Source organism: Eschscholzia californica, unplaced genomic scaffold, assembly GCF_041429995.1.
Source record: "Eschscholzia californica isolate CP2 unplaced genomic scaffold, dmEscCali1.0.p SCAF_1, whole genome shotgun sequence".
Lineage (NCBI taxonomy): Eukaryota > Viridiplantae > Streptophyta > Magnoliopsida > Ranunculales > Papaveraceae > Eschscholzia > Eschscholzia californica.
Genome location: NW_028238198.1, coordinates 87,432,096 through 87,450,338, shown reverse-complemented (window position 1 = coordinate 87,450,338; position 18,243 = coordinate 87,432,096). Strand labels below are relative to the sequence as shown.

The following is an 18,243-nucleotide window of genomic DNA, read 5'->3' as shown; positions in this document are numbered from 1 at the left end:
TAAACTTACGTGCCAACTCTCCTGTTCTTTGAAATTTTTTGTGGAGGGCAACAAGTATATCCTATCTAGTTCAACAAAAAAAACGAATATATCCTATCTGTAACTAAAATTGATGGGGACCAATCACTCTATCCTTAACATAGATAATAAAAAAAATCGTCGCAAACTCATTCTCTTACTCAGAATTCATGGAGATGAGGCATGGTTAAAGCTAATTCATATGAGTTTATAATTTTGTATTAAAAGTGGTAGACATTGTAAAGGCTACCAATGAATAATCACTTTCCTTTTTCATTTTATATTCTGAAAAGTGATTCATTTTTTTTAGTTCTGAAAAGTGATTCAATTTTTTTAGTACTGAAAAGTGACTGATTAAGAAAAAAAAATTGATATGAACTCAAATACAGTTAAGTCCTCCACTATGGATACCACTATAAAATTTGGTTAATGGTTTGTGTCTAGGTTACAACTCCACAAGTTGTCAAGTTCTAGCCTCTAAAATTGCTTTCTATTCCTTAAGGTGTGAATAATTGAGACCCTATTTTAGTGGGAAGAAAGTGACATATCTCTTATTTCATGTCCATAGAGCAAATTTACAGGTAGGAATACGTATTTTTTTCAATTCAACATCTAATTTAGTTCTTTGGTATTTAATTTTGTTTCATTTGACGCCAAGTGAATTTTGTGAACATACATATTTACTCCACCTGTTATGACATGTCTAATTTTCAATTAGTCTACAAGAGAACTAGTCACATTGTATTTTATCTATTTCATTTGTGATAGCTAAAAATAGTCGATATAATGTCACTAAATTAAAATTCAGAATTATTTTAAAACTTTCCACACTATCAGAGGAAATTATGCGGAAGATCCAATTTTAATTTTTTTTAAAGTTGGAAAGATAAGTTACATTTTTTTATGGTTAAAAATCTAAGTTATTTATTTTTTGTTAGAAATGTAAATAATTGTCTTTTTTTGCTTAAAAATCCAACATCCTTTTAAGTTAGGAAGTTTTAATCGAATTTCTCTTCAATAATGTAATTATTTCTTCAGCAAAAAGAAGGACAACTTAATCTGCAAATTAGATTTGTTTCATATGTTATGAAAATCAAATATTCGAATATGACCGTACCTAGAAAACTATTCTCGTCTGGTGTGTCTAACACCTAAAACTATATTGTACTTTTCGAATACATATTCTAACATAGGAAGTCTTTTTCGTTTTTGGGAGCCAATGCTATCTCAATAAAAGAAAATAGATAGTACTATATTCAAGGGTGTTGGGTACAATCTCATCCAAAAAAAAATGGTGTTGGGTATACACTTATTTCCACCAGGATACATAAATTTTGGTAAATTAGTGGCTATCACATGGTGTGGGGCACTACAATATAGCACATGACCCAAAAATGATGGGATTTACCATTTTGTACCCCTAAAAGAGTGACAAATATTAGGTAATTTTTTCTTCAAGAGGAATTGCATTCATATCATCAAATGTCCTATATATAAGTAGACAAATTAACACATTTGCAATGAAAAATCATGGTTAACTATAATATTGATACTTCAAGATGGGAAAATAAGTTAATAGTTGTCTATCTAAACAAATATAGAATTCGTTTTGTGTCACGAATGAGTCCTAAGTACTAACTCGTTAAGAAGCAGGTGATTTGTCAATTTTTTAGATTAATTTCAATCTTAGGCAAAGTAATTGAGAACAAAAAACTAATGAGAGCTTTAAAATCAAATTCAGACTAGTCTACAAAGATAAATCTGTTTTCTTCTATTTATGTTTGACAAACACTCGATGCTTCGATTATTCGTTTAGAGGTAAAAATTTATCATTGGTTCATCATTAATGTCACGTATAGAAACATAGAAAATAGAAATCAAGTAGAGAAAGAAACGAGTATATCATCATCAATTTAAGCTGCATCATTGGTTTCATTTTTTTGCTCGACAAATTCGTTTATCCTTCTCAACATTAGCCAGACAATCTTTGGAAGAATATTTTTTTTATATAGTTTCCATAACCTTTCTCTCTAAGGTCGAAATCGTCGTATTTATTTTTATGATTTTCTTTGTCTATTTCAAAATCTTTTATTTTCCATAAAACATTATGAACTATCATACTACCTAAAGTTTTGTTCTCAGCACATCCATGTCACGACATCGAACGGGTGAAACATCCATCACTTGAACCGGTGATGTTTTCTTCCCCGCCCATTTGCTGGGTATGCGATGGATTTCTTGCCGAAGCTCTGTATAATCAACACTACATACTGCAACATTGTTGTAAGTGCCTCCTTTCAGTGCAAAGGGCCCCTATAGTGATCTGACTTGGGTTTACTAATGGCTCTTTTTTGGAATTTGACTACGATAGTCATTGACATTGATACATCAACTATATGTGATAAACACGATAACCGTCAAATTTAAATCTGTATAGAAACAGACCTAAAATTCAACTAAACTACGCTTAAATCCAACTAAAGTACTAAATTTATACGTTTTAATAACCCAAATTCAATAAGCGCTTTGGGGAAAACAAAATAGTTTCCGGGGTGTGAAGACTTGGTCAAAAATTGGTCAATTTTGTTTGACAGTTTTATTTAGGGGGAAAGCAAAACAGCTTCTCCACCTCAGCTCTCTCTCTCTCTCCACCTCAGCTTCTCTCTCCCCACCACTCTCTCTTCTCCGACAAGGTCGCCGGCCGGAAACGGCCGGCGACCATTAAAAAAAATCACTCTCTCTCCCTCCTCTCTCTCTCTAAAAAAACTTTTTTTTTTTTTGCTTCTTCTCTCTCTCTAGATTTGTTCTAGAGAGAGAGAGAAGAAGAAAAAAAAAAGTTTTTTTAGAGAGAGAGAGAGGAGGGAGAGAGAGTGAAAATTTTCCGGCGGCGACCTTGTCGGAGAAGAGAGAGGTGAGGTGGAGAGAGTGAGGTGAGGTGGAGTGTTTTTTTTTACTTCCCCTCAAAATTTATTTTCCCCGAAAATTTCTAAAATTCTACACATTCCTTTTAAAATTTCAAACCCCGGAAACCATTTAGCTTTCCCCAAAGCGCTGGCCATTATAAATTTTACTCCGGCGAGGAACTAAACTTACGGCCTCTAGGGTTTTGGAGCACATGGGCTTACTCATTGTTGTAGACGTGTTGTGCCTCTAAAATATTTGTTTAGACTTTAGAATGGAAGTGGTGAATTCATCTTTCTCTTTAGAGAGGGCCTGAAATCTGAAATCGAAAGTTAGAGAGAGAAAGAGAAGGAAGGTCATGGAGAGGCTTATCTGCTCTTCTTCTCCTTCTTCTCTCCCGTGCTCCAAAACCATCTCTCTAAACCCCTCCCATCTCCCACCTCGACTAAACCCAATTCCCGCCATTGGTAATCCCAGATTTTCTCTTATCAAGTTTTCTCGATCTGACTCATTTCTCTTCAACAGAAAATACCCTCAATTTCTTTCTTCATCTTCTACTTCACTCTTCCCTACAAATTCATCATCTTCTACTACTTCTTCTTCAAATTTTAGGCTAGATTCTTCAGACCGATTAATACCCAGGTTTCCCTTTCTCAAGCAACTTGCTCGAGGAACTTCACATGAAGAAAAAAAGGTATACACTTATACATGTCACCAATCATATTTTATGTTTAGGGTTTTCTCTGTTTTTAATATTTGTTTAATTTGTTGTGTGGGTTTTACCAATCTCCTTTTTTCTTTTGTGCTTATTGAGGGAGGTGTTAATTGTCTTTCATTTTAGCTAATACATACATTTTGGTTACTATTTTTTACAATGTGGGATTATTAATTGGTTTTGAGATGGATGACCACAAACTAACTTAACATGGTCTCAGTCCTATGCCCACATGTCATAGAAGATTCAAACCATTATCACATGTTGGCGTTTTACACGTACGGCGTTAGGGGTTCCTCTCACTATGACCTGCTTAAGAATAGAGCTAACCATGGGGTTATTAAATGATTGTATAATATGGAAGCAAGATTTCATATTACCTATATGGTTTTATGGAAGAATTGACAAAGGTCTTTATGTTTCAACTTCCTCCACAGATGGGTAAGTATTAGTGTGTTACGAAGGGATCAGGGGCACATAGCTTTGTAAAGGGTCTTGTTAAGGAATGTGGATATTGTTCACAAGAGAATCAGATGTCTGGAATGAAAATTTTCGATTTTGATAAAACTAGTGCTTGGGTGTTCATGAATGCAATAAATAATGACGCTAAATTTCTTTGATTCTTGGCTGCAATCTATATCTGCATTCTGAAATATGTGTTGTATTACTTCGATATACTATGCCTGTGCAGGAGAATGCACTAACAACTAACAAGTAATGAGATTCATTTTAACTAACTTTACTCTTTAAATGTCCGTAAGACCGTAACAGTTAAGATTTCTTATGCTAACTACTACAACTTTTCATACTCTAAATGTTTCAGGCGACTCCCGTTTCAGCTGTTATATTGGTGCTATCTGCAATAATACTGGTTGTTATTAACCCACCTCGAGCCTTTGCCACAGTTCAATCTGCTACTAAATCTGTAGGGGGGAAGGTTGTTCGGACCGAGTTACTAAGTAGTGCTTGGACAGGCTTCTTTGCCGGTTGTTTACACACGCTATCGGGACCAGACCACCTTGCTGCATTGGCTCCTCTCTCAATTGGTCGTTCCCGGATGGGAAGTGCTGCAGTTGGAGCTCTCTGGGGTTTAGGCCATGAAGCGGGCCAAGTCATATTTGGCTTGTTATTTCTATTACTCAAGGATCGTCTACACATTGAGGTACTCCAAACATGGGGAACAAGGGTAGTGGGCCTCACTCTTCTTGTTATAGGTGCTATGGGAATCAAAGAGGCATCTGAGGCCTCTGTTACCCTAGAAAACGGGGAATTGGACTTAAATGCCCTTGAACCGCTCGACAATCAAAAAGTGGGGAAGAAAAAAATCGGGTTTGCAACCTTTGCCACTGGCATCATCCATGGTCTTCAACCAGATGCTCTTATGATGGTCTTGCCCGCACTTGCTCTGCCATCACGATTAGCCGGTGCAGCTTTTTTAGGTATGTTTTTGCTTGGAACTGTTATTGCCATGGGAAGTTATACTGTGTTTATAGGTTCATGTACTGAAGCATTGAAAGAAAGGGTTCCTAAGATAACCGAAAAACTGACTTGGGCTTCTTCTCTAGTTGCAATTGCTCTTGGAATTGCCATATTAGTCAGTCAGTACTTTGGGTTTAGCCTATATTGATTACCCATTCTTCCAACTTCCTTTTGAGTTTTTAATTTATCTGTGTACAGCGAAAATTGTCCGATGATACGGCTTTCCTGTCATCGTTCTCTTTTGCTTATCGAGGCTCTAGGTTTTTTCTTTAGAGTAGAACACGAGGATTTTTTTCCGCCTTTAGAAACTTCATTGTAATTCTGGTTATGGAAGATGTGGGTTTGAACACTTCTTTTTCAGTTTTTTGTCTCATTACTTTGTGGATGATTTAGAATCCTAAAAATATGTTTAGTTCACCGTCTTGTTCAAATTTTCTCAACTTAGAATCCGAGTCACAAATTAACAATCGATTAGACCAAACAACAAAAAAGGCCGAGAGTAATGGATTGAGAAAACAATCACAACAACGAAAGACGAGGATTGAGCAGTGTGGACCATCAGATCTCAATCCAACGGCCAAAAGGTGTACTAAAAATGTGCTTAGCAAACAGTGTCATCTCAGAAGAAACTATTGAGGTACTTGTTGAGAAGAGGACCAACAAGGGCCTTGTAGGCTCTCTCAGTTGGGTGGTAGCTGTCCCAAAATACATATTTAGAGTCATCTTCACATGTAAATGGGTTCAAGTCATTGCATAATACCACTGTTTCTAACTTTCCTGTCCCACAGCATCCCTCTGTTGCCACCTCAAACCCTAAAACAGAAATGTAAATGTATATTAGTCATATACTAATGGGTAAGGATCATAACGAAGCGGCGGGGCATTGTAGAGAAGCGTTAGAATTAGGTTACCATAATTGTGAGGGTTGTTTATGAGATCGTAAAGAGGGCTGTAGACATCAATGTAGACAGCTCTTCCATGGGTAAACTGGGAGTTAAGTCGGGCGACTTCAGAGGAGAGCTTAGAGTTAAAAATCTGAGCTAACTTGTCCGAACTCTCCGAACATGTCCTTGCAAGTCCACCACCAAGAGTCCGTTGTGATGGAACACATCCTATCGGTGGTGCACTAAATACTCCAATCCTTCGTGCTCCCATTCTATACAATTCCTACTTAAAAGAAAATAAGTTTGCAACAGATAAACTTATGTTGACATTGTCGGATACCGTTTTGTAGAATTCCTAGCGAGCACTACCGGGCCATGGGCACCCTTATGATAGAAAATGTCTGGCTCGTTATACCCGATGAACCTTAGTAATTCACGAATTCTTAGCAGCCCATCTCGATTTAGAATAAGGACTGCCCAAGCCTGAACGGTCCTGCCTGTTTCCCACCTCTATAATAAGGGCGGATTTTCAAGCGGATGACACTGAATCCCTAATTAACGGGTATAACAGCCGTGACTCGGGTAGAAGGCCTTGCCCATGTCTTGACTGCTAGAAGAACTCGCTGTGACGGGCCGGGTAAGCCCCGCTCGAGTTCATTTTGCGCGTGGGCCCTTGGTCCGTGCAGTCACCTTCGGATCACGGGCTCGCGGCGGTTTTCCCAGCCCTATGTCTATATCTATATATATATATATATATATATATATATATATATATATATATATATATATATATATATATGAAAAGAGAGAATATATTACCTGAATTAAATAGGAGGCACCTTGGACCATAAGATGAGCATATGAAGGAAAGTCATAATTAGACCTTACTCTAACAGTAAAATATGTATTTGCAATGTCATCACTTCCTGCCACAATCAAATACAAACTCTCTGCCAAAATTTCAGCAACTCTTTCTTTTCCTGCTATCTCTTGGATCTTCCCTGTGTACTCTTTGAACAAGTCTAGTTGTTGTTTCATCCCCAATACACCCTGATTTCCAACCCCCCAAAACTGTCAAACCTTAATTCCAACTATAATCACAATTTTAAGTTCAATTAAAATTCAAATAAACAAATTATATATATACAGACACGCACACCTAGACTTACTACTATTTCAGCGGTGAGAGGATCATATCCGGCACCACCAGAAGCAAAACTTACTCCAGTAAGTAGATCATGTAGTTTCAGCGATGGATCGAGATATGGTGGTACAAGATCCTTTATTCCTAATAATTGAGCTGTACAAAGAAATCGATTTTAGAGATGTTAGAATTTAGGTTTGGTTTACATTGGTGCGGACATTAATGTGGGAGAAATGCTAAGGAACAAGAAAAACTAGGCGGACTCTAGGCAAGAGTCTTACGTGATTTGTCGCGATTCGTAATTTAGTGTATCGGAATCATTGGAAGCATGAATTACGGCAAACACCTAAAATTTTTGTACTGTCTAGTTTTTCTTGTTCCTCAGCCTCTATAGTGGTATGTATGTCAAAAAATGCTAAATAACCAATCAATTGAGGACTACAGAAAGAAAAGTACCAATCAAGTCAGTAGGGATTCTGCCATTGCTAAATCTTCCACTTGGGACACCACCCATGAATTCTTTCCCATAAGGTGGGAAGTTACACTTAACCAATGTAGGTATGTAGTTATTGTTTCCAGGGTCGATAATCGAGTCTCCGAAACCAAAAATCGCCGGAACCTTGACTCCGCGAGGCAAAGTAAGGGCAGAAACAATGTGGATAAACTGGACTAGAATACAACAAATGATGGTTTTGGTTGAAGATGTAGAAGAATCCATTTTTTAGGGAGAATTATTACTCTCTTCCTATATTGTTGTTGCATATGAAGGAGAGGAAGAGAAAGAGTGGGTTTTATTTGATCCAAATTTGTTCAACTTAAAATTAGGATCTCTAAGCTAAGATTAGATTGATTTCGACCCAACAATAAGACTATATAACTCTCTTTCTAAATAACCGCAAAAAGAAACGGTTAGAATAAAATATATGAGAAACGATTAAAGCATCTGGCTTATCAAATTATCCTCCATAGTTTGGTGATGATTTTTTTTAACTAATCTCTTTTTCGTCATACCCGTCTTACACCAGCTGAATGTGATAAACGCTTGGACGTCAAATGACCTAAATTTAAATTTAGAAAGAATGTAAATTAACTGATGACTTCGACATATTAGGTCAAGATCATGTCTTTCCTACATACAATATATAACGTCACCCACAGGCAAACAATCATAACAACAAACCATTACAAAAGTTTGAATCTCTCTAAACACAAGACAAAGTCTAGTTGACGGCATTTTCAATTTATCAAGGGACCAGAATTTAACTTTACTTGTGTCAACAACGAATGTCCAAAGAAAAAGGGCCAAAAAAATGAAATGATATGTGAATAGCGGGCTAAAATTAAGTAAGATAGGGCCAATGTGATATAACTAATAACAACTTAGGGGACTATTATCATCAAAAAAAAAAAAAACTTAGGGGACATACGGATTTACCAATAAAAAGGGTAAGTGGGAACTCTACTAGAGTCGAACTCCAAACATTCTCCACGTATACTTGCAGCTAAAACCACAGCGCCAACTAATCTTTTATGTTACTAGAGTGGGGTTTGTCTTAATTTTGTTGCAAAATTCAGTTCAAGATCCACCAAATTCAACTCGAATGTTCTAGACTTGAATAAGTGGGTTTAAGTCGAATTACTATTATAACAAAATTTGGCACGAGTCTACTGATTTGAAATGTTTCCTTAATTTATTTCTTCTCCTCTTGATCTATTTGGAAGTTAATAGTACCCGACATTGAATCCAACTAAATTGATTTAGGGTCGGATTAGTTACGTCTGTCATCTAAAACCTCTGTTGCATAATGGGATGCCATTTTCATGAGATAGACTTCAAATTTCAATTGCCCAATGGTTTAAAATTTTATGTCGTGAAAACTACTCTTTTTTGTTTTAGGAATAATCAAAATTTGTCAAACTCAACCAAAACTGAGAGTCAAAATTAAGGACTTTAATTTTTAATTAATAAAAGTTGTAAAGATAAGCCGAATAACTCCAAGTTATCACAAAAAAAGTCTTAAATTAATGAAATGTCTTCAATTTGTAATTTTGGCAGGATTTACAGATGACTTGTACAGAGGATTTCAATATCCTTGTATTCTTTCTTCAATGATTTTCAACTCAGAATAATATGTGGGATTGAGTATTGGGATAACTTGTTTGACTTGGATCAATTTTGACCAGCTCTCTCTCTCTCTCTCTCTCTCTCTCTCTCTCTCTCTATCCACACTCAGATTGACGGATCAAGAAAATAAACATGGAATCAAACTCTAAATATTTGTTTTTAATTAAGTCAAGCAAACAATTTGATAAAATTAACAGTGAAAACACAAATGATGTCAAGTGTTCTTTCATTCATTAAAAATCATGATACAATAAGAGAGATTAGGGAATGAAATATCAAGAACACTAGTAAAAAAAGAAGAAAGAAAAAAAAAACAAAAGAAATATCAAGTAAGTTTTCTCACCCCCTCATCAAAATTGAAACCCCCCACCAGACTTGATTCTTGAACAAATTACACAATGCTAGTTCAAATTGGAGAAAGAAGGGTTTCTTTTGGTATTTATGTCTTCATTTTTCTGCAAACTGGACTCTTTATTCATCTTCCTCCAATGAATTAGATGTTCATTATCTCTGTTATGTACTTGTTCCTTCAATTTCTTCCTAGACTGCTTGTTATTGTCGTATCTGTCCATAAATTGGGAAGAAATGGTACCAATTTTATCATCCTCTGTTTCTTCTTCAGTCATCTTTTTCTTGGCATTTTCTTTCCTTTTCTTTCCTCCATTAAGAAACATTCCTGAACCCACACTCTTTTTTGAACCAACTGAGCCCACACTCTCCATCTGTTCTCTCTCTCTCTCTCTCTCTCTCTCTCTCTCTCTCTCTCACTACGAATCCACTCTCTGATAAGAAGAAGAAGAAGAAAGAAGAAGAGGGTTTATGGTTGATTAGATTAGTGAGAAGCTGTTTTTCTAACTTTGGATGAGAGAAAGGAAGAGCCTCTAATCACCTATTAATACTACTTTAAAACCCCCCAAGATTTCAAAATCAAGAATTGAAGAAGAAAAAAAAAAATCTGTTACTTGAAACAGAACAACAGAATTTCAGTTAGGGTTTGACAGTTTTGATCAAACGGATGAAAAGGCAGGATCAGAGAAAGTATTGTAGGCCTTAAAGAACAAAATCAAGAAAAAGTTAGTTAAAATTGGTTAGGGGGAACGGGCAATAGGGCTATACTATCTTCCGACTTCATGAGTTATTACCCGATTGGCCCCTTAATGTATGACCGCATTCCTTCCTGACCCCCTAAAGTATAAGAAATGTCGAGATGACCCCGTTTTCTGGTTTTTTTTTTTTTATGTATTGACTAAAAAGTCAGATTTTAACTTTTCAAGATAAAAATATTTATTTTTTTTCTTCTCTTATTTTTGGGTTCTTTGCGACCAAACAAACGAGATGCCACGTATCTGTTGAAGAAACACAAAGAATCAACAGTTGTAGATACACTATCTTGATTTTTATGTCAACTATAATACGCATGTGTTCGATTCTTGACGTCGAAAATTGCATGATCAAAACTAGCTTCACGATATGCATGTGTTGCACTCTTAGGAGCCAAAAGACTCAAAATCATGTAAAATGTATTGGATTGAATTCCTACATATGAGTGAATATACTGGTTTAACTCAAAAAATTAAATTTGGGGTAAATGATGATACATCCCCTGCATTCAAAGTCAATCCTAACCGTCCAGACAACTTAATTTCTTCTTTAGTTGCAGAAAACTTGACGGGTCCGTCTTGTTATCTAGCTGATGATAGAAAACCCGAACGCCTTATGAACTCAACCAAAAAAACACTGGTTTTAAATGGATTGAGAGCTTCATTTTATCCCTCTTGGTAACTGTTCATCCACAAACAACTTAAAATTCGTTATCATTTTTTTATGTAGCAAGTATTTTGTTTCATATTACACCGTCCGAATGTAAATCACTGAATACAAGTCAGTATGTAAATTAACTGACCTGATGACCTCGACATATTACGTCAAGATCATGTCTTTCCTACATATATTCTGCAACTGTGTTAGGTCCGCCAAACATCTATCCCTATTTGCCCATCCTTGGACTCCTCGATCAGCCCATAACAGAAGTCACATAATAGACCACATTATAAGGAATCTCAGTAACTCAGTTGGTCTTTTGATATATCAAAATTGATTCAAACTTTCCAACTCAGGTTAAAGACTTCCATGCACATATATAACATCACCAACATGCAAACAATCAAAACAACAAACCATTACCGAAGTTTGAATCTCTCTAAACACAAGTCAAAGTATGGTTGACGGCATTTTCAATTTATCTAGGGAACAGAATTCAACTTTACATAAAACGTGGATCTAATTGAAATATTTAGGGACTTAACTCAAATTACAGCAAAACGGATCAAAGACTTTCGGCCCTAATAGAGTTTTTCAATTTGTAAACAAACACAAATAAAATCTATATTTCTATTTCTTTTAGTATTTCTATTTCTTGTAGTATTTCTATTACTCATTCTCTCTCTCCATGTATAAATATATATATATGAATAGGGTTGTGGCCAAATTGTTAATCACAAAAAACATGGCAATTCGTTTGCAAAATTTTCAAGGAATTGCATATGAACTTGAAGAGAAGGACATCCAAACAGAAACTCAAGTGTTTTTTGAAGTCCAAATTAGATTGAAATTTATGTATCGTAATAGCTATGGTCGAATACTCAACCATCCACTAACAATTGACGAAGAGGAAGAAGAACCATTCTACCTATTCAAGCTTAGTTTGCTCGATCTATTTGCTCCAAATCCTTTTGCTAACGTCGATCTACAGTTGCTTCTGTCTATAAACCTCACTAATGAATCTGACAGTAAAAAATTTTGGAAGTTCTTTTTGCGTAAAGCATCTAAGATTTGTAATAGGTTTGCGAAACGTCATGCGAGCGAAAAATTTGATGTAATGAGTTTAACCGCAGCTATAGATGTTATTGAAGTAATAAATCTCGAAGACGAGAAAGATATACCCGAAGATGTTCAGATTTGTGTTAATAATCTTGAACTATACAAACCTTGTACTGTACTGAATAACTTTCACTTGAAGAGGTTTAATGACGAGGACGACGCCAATTGTGGTAAGGGAGAGGAATGCTCCATTTGTCTAGATGAGTTTGAGAATGGAGTCAATGTTTTCAAAACAATAGATTGTAACCATCTATTCCATGTCGACTGTCTTATTAAGTGGTTGAATGTTTCAGAAGATTGCCCAATGTGTCGCAATCTTATACTTCCTTTTTTGTACACCGTAAACACTTAACTCGTGTTTGAATCCGGTTTAATAAAAGATTTCTCTTAATGGATTGTATACAATTTTTTCATTAAAGTATTTTCATAGATGTGGTGGTTAGAAGAGTGATGTCCTAATAGATGTGGTGGTTAATATCTTCGTGACTAGTTCGCGAGGAAGATACATATTTCTTTTGATAACAATAAAATTGTGGGACACTTATTGGGGTCAAAATGGTGAGCTGATCAAGAATTGGGGGTTAAAACAGAATTAACCCAAAATATTATTGGAATTGAGTATCTGATCTGGGATGACTTCGTTCACTTGGGTCAATCAATTTTGACCAGCATTGTTGAGGTATTATTCGCCCTCGGATTGAACAATCAAGAAAATAAGCATGCAGTGAAACCCAAAGGTGATGATAAATTTTAACAAACAATCTTGAAATTAATTATAATAAACTGATATATAAATCTTGATATAAAATTAATATGACAACAATAATTTCAACAAAGTCGAAGATAGATTAGGCAATATGAACCATCCAATCTGGATGGGACCGTTAAAAGTGTACGAAAAGAATGAGCTTAGCAAACAGTGTCACCACAAAAGAAGCTATTTAGGTACTTTTTGAGAACACTATCACAAAGGGTCTGGTAGGCTCTCTCAGTTGGGTGGTAGCTGTCCCAAAATACATATTTAGAGTCATCTTCACATGTAAATGGGCTTAGGTCATTGCACAATATCACTGATTCTATCTTTCCTGTCCCACAACATCCCTTTGTTGCCTCCTCAAACCCTAAAATAAATAAGAATTATACACACAAAATTATGAGTTGGATGACCATAAATTTAACAAATACGACCACCAGGACTATCATTAATATATTGAAAAAGGAGCCGAGAGAAAGATGAAGTTACCATAATTGCGAGGTTTGTTGATGAGATCGAGAAGGGGATTATAAATGTCGATGTAAACGGCCCTTCCATGAGGGAACTCGGTGTTAAGTCGGTCGAGTTCAGAGGAGAGTTTGGAGTTAAAAATTTGAGCTAACTCGTTATAATTTGCTGCACAATTCCTTGATTTTCCTCCACCTAGTGTCCTTTGTGATGGCACGCATCCTATCGGCGGTGCACTAAATACTCCAAATCTCCTTGCTCCCATTTTATACAATTCCTACTTACACGTATAAATTAGTTATATCTTATGTAATATAACAAAACACACTAATATACGAGTTAAAGACAATATAGTATTTCTAATTTCTTCTCTCTTCTGTCTTATTATTATACGGTCAAGTAAGCAGACAATTTATCTTTACTCGTCATAAAATGACAATGAAAATTTGCGCGTACTTAACCCCCACTTGTTTGTCGAGCAAAAAAGGACAAGAGGGGAGCGAATCATGTTGATAATGTGGGTGGTCTTGGGCCTCTCTCACCCCAAAAGCTAGCTCAAGAGATAAGGCTTATCCCACACTTATTAACACACACCATGCCCCTTCCACAACCAATGTGGGATTAACCTAACAATCTCCCCCTCACACATTGACTCTTAACTTCAATAGTTATTGAGCCGAGACTAGTTATTACCTGGGCCCTGATACCAGTGTTAGGTGGTCTTGGGTCTCTCTCACCCCAATAGCTAGCTCAAGAGGTAAGGTTTCTCCCACACTTATTAACACACACCATGCCCCTTCCATAACTAATGTGGGATTAACCTAACAGCCAAAAGACTGGTCATCATTCTATAACACGTTATTAACACAAATTGCTCTAGTGCGGTGTGGACGTGTGGTCTTGGGAGGGTGTGTTGTCAGTGTCACATCGGTGGTGAGACAAAGTGTGGTGCTCCTCTCAAGAAGTTAAACACTTTTTCCTGGTGAAGTCTTTTAAAATCATGAGTCCCAAAAATATCAAAACAAACCGTATCAATAGCAGCCCAGAATTACTTGAACAGAATTGCTTATAATATATATATATATATATATATATAGAGGAGAGAGAGAGAGAGAGAATTACTTGAACAGAATTGGAAGCACCTTGGACCATAAGATCAGCATAAGCAGGGAAGTCATAATTAGACCTAACTTTAAGAGTAAAATATGTATTTGCAATGTCATCACTTCCTCCAACAACCAAATACAAACTCTCAGATATAATCTCCTTAGCCTTCTCTTTTCCTGCTATTCCTTCAATCTTTCCTATATACTCTTTGAACAAGTCTAGTTGTTCTTCTAGCCCAATTACACTCTGATATATATATATATATATATATATATATATATATATATATATATATATATATATATATATATTCAACCCATGCCAAAAAAAAATTCTCAATTGATAATCATATTTTATAATAATTAAAATTGAAACTTATTTTATTTATTTGTACTTACTACTGCTTTAGCTGTAAGTGGATCATATCCGGCGCCACCCGAAGCGAAACTCACTCCAGTAAGTAGGTCATCTGATGTTAAAGATGGATCTAGGTATGGTGGTATGAGATCCTTAATTCCTAATATTTTAGCTGTAAAAAAATATCCATTCTTAGAAACATTAATTAGGGTTCTAATAAAAAAAATGGCCGTCAATTAGACGTTATTATAATAGTTTATGTTAATACAACAATTATACATCAAATTCTGTAGTGTTGAATTTATTCTAAAACCTAAAAAAAAATAGGTTGGAGATTTTCTTGGGACAAGATAGAGAAAAAATAATAATAGTCGTTGGATGTCATGACAACACTATATAAGTTAATTTCGAATTTATTTAAAGGTAAACCGCAAATGCTTTAATATATTTTATGAATGGTAGTCTCAAAGTCTTAAACCACAATTTTGTCAATGACAAACACAAAAATTAAAAACGAAAAAAAAGTTAGTAAATAAGAAAAACTAGGTAGATTTTAGAAGAAATCTTATGTGACTTGCTATATTCGTGTTTCAGATGATTTTGATCCACTCAACTGCGAATCACAGTAAGTCACATACGATTTTTGCCTAGAGCTTGTCTAGTTTTTCTTGTTTTCTAGCATTCCTCAAGTAGAAAAGCTAGAATTAATTATGTATGTTAAATTTGGTTTTTTTTTTTTTTAATATAAAATCAACAAACAACCATTTTAGGTTTTTTGTTCTTTTTTGTTGACTTGAAAAATCTTGTACTATATTCATCATCATTAAAGTAGATATAAGAAGAAAGAACTAATGGAATCATCTGTAAAGTGGAAGTTAATATGCATCATTTTAGTAACTAAAACTATGTGAGGAGAATATTGAAAGAAATATATATACCTATTATGTCAGTAGGGATTTTGCCATTACTAAATCTTCCACTTGGAACACCACCCATGAATTCTCTCCCATAAGGAGGGAAGTCACATCTAACTAATGTTTTTATAAAGTTATTATTCCCCGGGTCGATAATGGAGTCTCCGAAACCAAAAAGTGCCGGAACCCTAGCACCATGAGGTAAAGTAATGGCTGAAACTATATGGATGAATTGAATTATTAATAGATAGCAACAAATGGTTTTGGTTGAAGATGATGAAGAAGAAGAAGCCATGTTTAAGACTAGTAGCTACTTAATAAATAAGCTTCTCTTTCTTTCTTTGTGTATTGTTATTATATAAGAAAGAAAGAATGAAGGAGAAAGAGAGACTATTGACTGCCCTTATGAGCTAGCTAAGTTGGTAGTACTATTTATTGATTAAGGTATGTGGTTTTAGGGTGTGTTTTTAATTAGATTAAGATCACTCACAATGGTTTTGGTTGAATAGATAGATGCATATCTTGTGAAGATCTCTAGCTATCTTTACTATATAGCTAGGTTTAATTTTCAGCCATCCACATTTGCTAGCTTGGATTTAGTGTTGGTAGTTGAAATAAAATGGTAGGTATATGTATTAAAGGTGTGCACTGGGACTAAGCTAGAAAACCAGAAGTAAATAATTTGAACTCTCCAACTTGATGTGTCAGGTTTATTTGAACTCATTATTACTCGTATGCTAGACCAAATAAATAAATAAATTTGGGTGTGCATGTTCGTGGGCATGCATGAAAAATATGGTCACCGTTTTGGGGAAAGCTGACTAGTTTCTGGAAAAGACGGTGGAAAACGAAAAAAATTCAAACCAAACGCACCTTATATGTCGCCGGTAGAAAGTCGTCTGTCGGATGTTGCCGGCGACGACCGGCGACTTCATCTTCTATCTCTCCCCTCTCTTCTACTCTTCTGTCTCTCTCTTCTATTTCTCTTTCTTCTCTCTCTTCTGGATCTCTTTCTTCTCTCTGTTCTCTTTTTCTCTCTGTCTCCGGCGAAGAGGAGGAGCCCCTTCGCCGGTGCTCGTTTGGTTGCAAACAAGACGGGATCTGGTTTCTTCTAACAAACTAGACTCGTCAGGTCTACAAACCAGACGAGATCTGGTTTGTTCTTCAAACCAGATCTCGTCTAGCTAGTGTCGTTTTCAGAGGAAACCATATCTAATTTCGTCCAGAAACCAGAGCTCCCGAAGGGGCTCCTCCCACTTGCCAGAGATCGAGAGGTGAAAAAAAATTGTCGTTGGAGATGGTGGTGGTAGGTGAAAGGAAGAAAAAGATGAAAAGTATAAGGATTTGGTTGTTTGGGAGAAACAAAAAATTCTAATTTTTTTGTTTCCACTCAAAACTTTACACCCCGAAAAATTTCTTTATTTTTCCGTAACTCGGACCAAAATGTTTTGTTCTAGCTTCTAATCAGTAAAAAATCAATAAAAAATCAAATTCAGCAGAATGTTATTTTTCAGTCTCAGCTAATTCATTAAGGGCTGAAATCCCATTAACTGTTTGGCATTCTCTCACGTCATAAGACTCAGACTTCATGTTTAATAATGTTGGACACACTTGTTGATTCTGCAAACAAGAAACCCATTATAGTTCACATGGAGGGATAGAGGAAACAATACTAGGTAATGCACTCCTTATGGCCCCCTTAATTAAAATCCTCTACCTAATATAATTAAATTCCCCACCTACTATAATTAAACCCTATAGTAAACAACTTTAACCATATATGTGAAGTGACAATTCATTGAAGATATTGATGAATCTTTACTTTGTTAGTTTGTGTGCTTAGATTAATATTATTTTATTATTATACTTAGACAATGCACACTCTTCATATCTACTACATTTTGAATCCATTGGTAACTAAGATTTCGAAGATTTTATCCACAACAGATACAACTAGAGAGAGAGAGAGAGAGAGAGGAAATGAAAAGGAAGATGTGGAAGTGAGAGAAAGAGAAAGACACAATATTCATGTGTCACCCTCAATAGGAACCATATCTATATAACTAATAAACTAAAAGGGGCTTTCAACAAAAAAAAGAAGCTAAAAGGGGCCTATTGAACCATAAGTCTTGAGGCTCCATCTGGAACCATTCATAATTACACACTTTTTTGTGTATTCATAATTAGATTAAGATCACTCACAATGGTTTTGGTTGAATAGATAGATGCATATCTTGTGATTTGTGAAGATCTCTAGCTATCTTTACTATATAGCTAGGTTTAAATTTCAGCCATCCACATTTGCTAGCTTGGATTTAGTGTTGGTAGTTGAAATAAAATGGTAGGTATATGTATTAAAGGTGTGCACTGGGACTAAGCTAAAAAACCACAAGTAAATAATTTGAACTCTCCAACTTGATGTGTCAGGTTTATTTGAACTCATTATTACTCGTATGCTAGACCAAAAAATAAATAACTAAATTTGGGTGTGCATGTT

General features: G+C 35.5%; 1 protein-coding gene and 1 pseudogene across 2 annotated transcripts; one reads left to right on the top strand and one right to left on the bottom strand.

Annotated features, from left to right (window-relative positions):
- The first annotated feature begins 3,109 nt into the window (after positions 1 to 3,109).
- Positions 3,110 to 5,473, top strand: LOC147570714 (chloroplast protein FOR GROWTH AND FERTILITY 2-like). The gene is made up of 2 exons (XM_086657254.1): positions 3,110 to 3,613; positions 4,458 to 5,473. Exons 1-2 carry the CDS (start codon positions 3,278 to 3,280, stop codon positions 5,259 to 5,261), a joined length of 1,140 nt encoding a protein of 379 aa, XP_086513380.1. The 5' UTR covers positions 3,110 to 3,277; the 3' UTR covers positions 5,262 to 5,473.
- Positions 5,474 to 5,654: 181 nt separating this feature from the next.
- On the bottom strand, positions 5,655 to 16,270 carry LOC147570713 (uncharacterized; annotated as a pseudogene). The gene is made up of 10 exons (XR_015231497.1): positions 15,771 to 16,270; positions 14,874 to 15,004; positions 14,491 to 14,721; positions 13,390 to 13,645; positions 13,081 to 13,267; positions 7,598 to 7,854; positions 7,167 to 7,297; positions 6,817 to 7,047; positions 6,025 to 6,280; positions 5,655 to 5,926 (listed from the first exon to the last, which is right to left on the bottom strand). The product of XR_015231497.1 is annotated as an uncharacterized LOC147570713 (transcript).
- Positions 16,271 to 18,243: the final 1,973 nt, after the last annotated feature.

Excerpts from the sequence above, each read along its gene's own strand:
- LOC147570714 (XM_086657254.1), top strand. The coding sequence starts at position 3,278 with ATGGAGAGGCTTATCTGCTCTTCTTCTCCTTCTTCTCTCCCGTGCTCC. Across the intron at positions 3,614-4,457 it reads CTTCACATGAAGAAAAAAAG|GCGACTCCCGTTTCAGCTGT; the intron begins GTATACACTTAT and ends TAAATGTTTCAG.